This window comes from Thalia democratica, unplaced genomic scaffold (genome assembly GCF_965202585.1).
Source record: "Thalia democratica unplaced genomic scaffold, ktThaDemo2.hap1.1 HAP1_SCAFFOLD_47, whole genome shotgun sequence".
Classification (NCBI taxonomy): Eukaryota; Metazoa; Chordata; class Thaliacea; order Salpida; family Salpidae; genus Thalia; species Thalia democratica.
Genome location: NW_028139240.1, coordinates 83,957 through 90,365, shown reverse-complemented (window position 1 = coordinate 90,365; position 6,409 = coordinate 83,957). Strand labels below are relative to the sequence as shown.

Below are 6,409 nucleotides of genomic sequence, written 5' to 3'. Positions count from 1 at the left end.
TTAAGTGATTTATAAAAGTTTTATTGTAATTTGTATTTTTGAAATAAAGGGCTTATATTTCCTTGTGATGTTTTTGTATAATAGGTACAAAATGTCTTGTCTAATTTAAATAAATTAGTCTGAAATAGAATCTAGTAGATATTAGATACTTATGAACAAAGTAGGATTTAATTATGATGAGTGATACCAATAAATTGAGTGTACCATGTTCTATAACTAATAATAGTTTCAAAAATACTATTTTTTAATCTTTTTCAGTATTTAAGCCTGGTTAAAAATATATCTTTTCTTTTTAAAAATAATTGAAAAAATAAAAAGGCTGTTAAAACTTTTTCAAAGATTGGAAATATTGAAGTAACATTTTAAGAACTATTTTAAAACCACTAAGTATTATACAAAATTGTCATCATTTAAAACCAAAAAAAAAACTTACTGTTAAAATACATTTCTAAATGCGATAGTGTTCTATTTAGATCTTAAAAATAAATTACAACTAGAAATGTATTTTAACAGTAAATACTTTGTCAGTACAGTTTATTTTAAAAGAGCTAAAAATCATGTAAATACTTCTTGTGGATATTTAATATAATTTTAAGGTCGCCTAACTTGACACAAAAAAAGACTTTTGTAGTATCATTAGGACAAAAGAAAGAAGAAGCGTACATTGTAGTTTCTTTTACTGAAAAAAGGAAGTGAAAAAATTTCAAAGTGGAGATTGTCTTCCGAAAAAGTAGAAAGAAAAAGCGAATTTAAACTGTGGTTTACACATGCTGATCATCGTTTCGAATGACGATTAATTTAATCAACAAAAATTAATTTTCAAAAAAAGTTAAGATTACGAGAAAACTATTAGCAAGAGAAAAAATAGAGTAAGAGCACATTATGAGCAGAAAAAATCTACAGCATCTGATTCAATAATTCAAGCGCAATGTACGTACAACAATAAATATTTAACTGATATTTAGAGTGGGTATTCGAATCTAATCCTTACAGCAGACAGTACAGTAATTAGTTTGTCCAAGAAACTAAATTTAATAACAGTTTTGATTGTTTAGTTATTAAACTTTTGTTTTATCAACGTTTATATGTTATAAATGTTTGTTTTGATTTAAAGTTGGTTTAGATAATTTTTATGTTGTTTATAAGTTTTTTGAAAAGTTTTCTCTTTAGTTTAGTATTTTTAAAAAGGTTTTAATCACACTTAATGAAATATTTTATAAAGTATAACATTTTTGTGGTTTTTTAGAGTAAAGAATAATCTAGTATTTGTGGTTGCCTGGTTTTTTATAAAATGTAAATTAGTTTAGTCAGGATTAAATTTATCAATGTGTAGTAATGTAGTTGTAATCCATATTGCTAATAATACAAGTTTTATTTAAGTTTTAGTAATACAACATCTTTAAAAGGTTATAATGGCGTTTTCCTCTGTGAAAATTACCAGTCCTCACGTTAAACAATTAAACAAGAAAAAGGCTTCGTACCCTTTAATTTTGTTATTGTTATAAAAATATATCCATATCTTAACAAGAATCTACATACAAACCTTACAAAAACCCAGCGCAGTATAGTCCTCTATAATTACAACTAATCAAGTAAGTTGGAGATAATTGTAGAACCCAACAGAAAAGTAATAAGAAATACAATCAAAACTTCTTTTCTTATGCCCTCATCTTAAATCGCCTTATGTTTAACATTAGTTATTTTACATCCAGTGTGAATCAAACTTCAAGCCTTATTACCTAAACAACTTTGTTTGTTTATAAAAATAGAAACAATTTAGATTGGAACAACATCTATTTGACAACCATGTACAAATCGCCATGCTACAATTTTACCCTTCTAAAACTAAATTATATGTACAATGATTAAGTTGAAAACACTAGAGATTCTAACAATGAAATATCATTAATCTAAAAACACAGCGCGCAACCGTGTACCCTAACTTCACCTCCCTTATTTTTTATATTTTAATTTGTTGTAGCATTGTTTGTGTTTATCAATGTGCCGTGTTTCTGTATTTATTTTTGTACTCGTCTAATTTTGTTTTAAATGCTTAGTTTTGTTGAATTTTGTCCGAACACTTGCTAACACTTAAAAAAAGTTCTATATGCTTAGTGTTTTATAATATAACTAATTACGTGTAATTACCAATGAACATATATATAAAGATTGTAAAACGGTATTTTTTTATTCTACCTAAATATCTGCTATAAGGTAGTGAAATTTAAGTCATGCTAATAAACATAAATAAACACATTTATAATATTGTTGCTTTCAATAAGTGTTTGAAAACTTAAATTTATTGGCCAGTTAGAGACTTTTATAGTTTAGTATTATTTATAGATACTAATTACTACAAACTATAAATTTAACTAAATAGATAAAGAAGTTTTGAAAATTGTTAATTTGTTTGTAACTAAAGATTTGCATAGCAGTAAAACTTAGTTATACCAATTAAATGCACTAAAAAATCTCTGCCGTTAACATTGAATAAATTTAATTTTATGGTTTTAAATATTTTAAAATTTAATTTGTTGCATTAGTTAATCCACTAATGTCTTTAAATGGAAAGTTATTAACAGATTAAACTATATATTTTAATTAGTTATTTGTCTTGAACAATACTGTATGTAGTTCGGTTAATTTAAAAGTCTAAAACTAATTACCTCAAATATTTTTTATCGACATATAAAAGAAAATAGTAATGTAATAATAAATTATTAAGTCTTGATATAATAAGTAAAACAATTAAGTTTTTTAAATGTAATAAAAGTTTCAGTTTAACCGTAATATATTGTTTACAACAGAAGCTTTAAACTAAAACATACAAAATGGACAAAATCAATTTCGACTCAAAGTGGCCTGAAGTTTTTCTAGGAAGTGAATCCGTTCCTGCTATTATCAACAACGATTGCACTTGTTATGGTAACACCCTACTTCAGGTGTTCAACCACACCCCTGCTTTAATCAACCACGTTAAAAGTAACCAGTGCGAAGATGTTTTAAAAGACCACTTTGATCTGTTAGAGCGGTGTCACTTGAAAAAGAAGAAAATCAATGCTGACCGGATGATCGAGTTCATGACGAGAGGCAGCAAGGATCTTGTCTTTGGTCGGTTCAATGACACGAGCGAGTTGCTGATGAACATTATAAGCAAGATGCCTGAAAACAACAACGTGTTGAAAGAAATATTCTGCTGCGGAAACAGTAACGTGTACTGCTGCAAACACTGTGGCAAAGAGTGGCGCTCGGAAGCAAACCAGCACGTGAGAGTCAACTTGGGTAGGACGATCACAGAGTCTCTTGCTGAAATGAGCAGAGTAAAAGACGCTGAAGGCCAACGTACATGCAGTAAGTGTGGAGTGTTAAGAAGCTGCACTGAAAGGTTCGTGATTGACGAGGCGCCTCCCGTTTTGAGCGTCAAGTTGCCAACCATCGAAGACACAAATCACGAAAAACTCGAAAGGATCTTGTTTCCTGAAAAGTTGAACGTCCGGCCGTACACGAACGCCAAGAAGGGACAGGCGATGGTGTACAGCCTCTACGCCGTCGTAGTCTTCATCCCGGGTCACTACTACGCTTACTGCAAAGCACCTAGTGGTCAGTGGTGCAAGTACAACGACAGCTTGGTGGAAAAAGTGTCTTTAGAAAAAGTTTTGAGATCGAGTGCATCTGAGATTTCCCCAGAAGGTTTTGAAGAAGGTGTTGATGATGAGAGTTTAGTTTCAATTTTAGACAGTTATGAATTGAAGGAGAAGGATATTGAATGTGATGTATCAAAAGACAATGAAAAAGTCAAGATAAATGAAATCAGAAAAAGACAACCACCAAAGTTGGTTAGAAAGAATTTTGCAAGTAAAAAAATCAAGTTTGAATGATGTATTGTGTACTTATTGTATTACTTGGAAGTATTTTAACTGTTCTATTTAGCAATTTGTTATTTTAAGTTTTGTTGTTGAATATGCTAAATTGTTTAGTTTAAGTTATGAAAAAAAGTAGTTTAAGTTTTAGAAAAATACAATAATTTTAGATGTTTTTTCATATTTTTATTAGCAGCTGTAGAAGATTTAGTAAGAGATTATACTTTTAAATGTGTTTTTTCATTATAGATGCTTATTTAAAATTAGCCATTGAAAAAGCTGACCAGCGAGATACCCAGGTTTTATAGTTGGTTTTTTTTAATCTAAGGCAGGGTGGTCACTTTACCTGGAAACCTGGAATTTGAAGACTTAGGCAAAAATAATACCCTTAAAATCCTAGAATTTATCAATTTTCACATGTTTATTTAACCAAGTTCGATTTGACTGAAAAAATCTATCATAAACGTTTAGATTTTTGTAATCATCAAACGTCTTTTATTTAAAATCATATTTAAAGTAGCTTTATATCTTTTCAATGTTTTCATATTATTAACACAGTTTCTTACCTTAAACTAAAAATATACCCAAAAATAGGTACTTTTTAAAACCTGGAAGAAATTTGAAAACTTTGGAAGAAAAAGTGAAAAAACGAGTGGCAATCCTGTAAAGATTAAAAGTAAGTTCATTACACACATAATTGATTTAATTTCTTGTTTTAGTTGAATATATATTTTTTGGCAGGGCATAAAAAGTCTAATAGCAATTTTTTGTTAGTCAGTTAATATTTTTCTCTCTTTTAGTTATATTTTTTTGAATACAAGTTTTTTTGAAAAAAAAGTTAAAATATATCCACCTCACAATTTCCTATTTTGTGATAAACAATATGTTAAATTTAAAAATCTGTAGGAGTTAAAGTAGTAAAAGTTGTAGATATTTGATGGAGACATATAGAGGAAGTGGGTAGTGTGGTAGTGGATTACTACCAATCGTATTTGCAACGAAATGGTGATATACAAACACTAAATGTATTTGTAAAATGGTTTTAATTATACTAAAGGAAATGTTTTATAAAGTATAAAATTTTTCCTTTTTGGTTCTTTAGAGTAGAGAATAATCTAGTATTTGTGGTTGCCTGGTTTGTATAAAATATAAATTAGTTTAGTCAGGATTAAATTTATCAATGTGTAGTAGTGTAGTTGTAATCCATATTGCTAATAATACAAGTTTTATTTAAGTTTTAGTAATACAATATCTTTAAAAGGTTATAATGGCGTTTTCCTCGGTAAAAATTACCATTCCTCACGTTAAACAATTAAACAAGAAAAAGGCTTCGTACCCTTTAACTTTAATATTGTTATAAAAATATATCCATATCTTAACAAGAAACTACATACAAACCTTACAAAAACCCAGCGCAGTATAGTCCTCTATAATTACAACTAATCAAGTAAATTGGAGATAATTGTAGAACCCAACAGAAAAGTAATAAAAAATACAATCAAAACTTCTTTTCTTATGCCCTCATCTTAAATCGCCATATGTTTAACATTAGTTATTTTTTAGAACCAGTGTGAATCAAACTTCAAGCCTAATTACCTAAACAACTTCGTTTGTTTATAAAAATAGAAACAATTTAGATTTGAACAACATCTATTTGACAACCATGTACAAATCGCCATGATACAACTTTACTCTTCTAAAGCTAAATTGTATGTACAATGAATAGATTGAAAACATTGGCCACTTGAGATTCTAAAAGAGAAATATCATTAATATAAAAACACAGCGCGCAACCGTGTACCCTAGCTTCACCTCCCTCATTTTATATTTTAATTTGTAGTAGCATTGCTTGTGCTTATCAATGTGTCGTATTTCTGTATTTATTTTTGTACTTGTCTAATTTTGTTTTAAATGCTTAGTTTTGTTGAATTTTGTCCGAACACTTGCTAACACTTAAAAAAAACTTCTATATGCTTAGTGTTTTATATTATAAATAATTACGTGTAATTACCAATGAACATATATATAAAGATTGTAAAACGGTATTTTATTTATTCTACCTAAATATCTGCTATAAGGTAGTGAAATTTAAGTCATACTAATGAACATAAAAAAACACACTTATAATATTGTTGCTCCCAATTAGTGTTTAAATACTTAAATTTATTGGCCAATTAGAAACTTTTATAATTTAGTATTATTTATAGGTAATAATTACTACAAACTATTAATTTAACTAAATATATAAAGAAGTTTTGATAATTGTTCATTTGTTTGTAACTAAAGATTTGCATAGCAGTAAAACTTAGTTGTACCAATTAAATGCAACTGAAAATCTCAGCCTTTAACATAGAATAAATTTAATTTCATGGTTTTAAATATTAAAAAATTTAATTTGTTGTATTAGTTAATCCACTAATGTTTTTAAATGGAAAATTATTAAAAAGACTAAACTATATATTTTAATTAGTTATTTGTCTTGAACTATAATGTATGTAGTTCGATTAATTTAAAAGTCTAAAACTAATTACCTCAAATTTAAATCATAT

At 27.8% G+C, this 6,409-nt stretch overlaps 1 protein-coding gene across 1 annotated transcript; it reads left to right on the top strand.

Moving 5' to 3' along the window:
- The first annotated feature begins 2,831 nt into the window (after positions 1-2,831).
- On the top strand, positions 2,832-3,878 carry LOC145845431 (uncharacterized). Its single transcript, XM_082952704.1, has one exon. It carries the CDS (start codon positions 2,832-2,834, stop codon positions 3,876-3,878), a length of 1,047 nt encoding a protein of 348 aa, XP_082808830.1.
- The last annotated feature ends 2,531 nt before the right edge of the window (positions 3,879-6,409 follow it).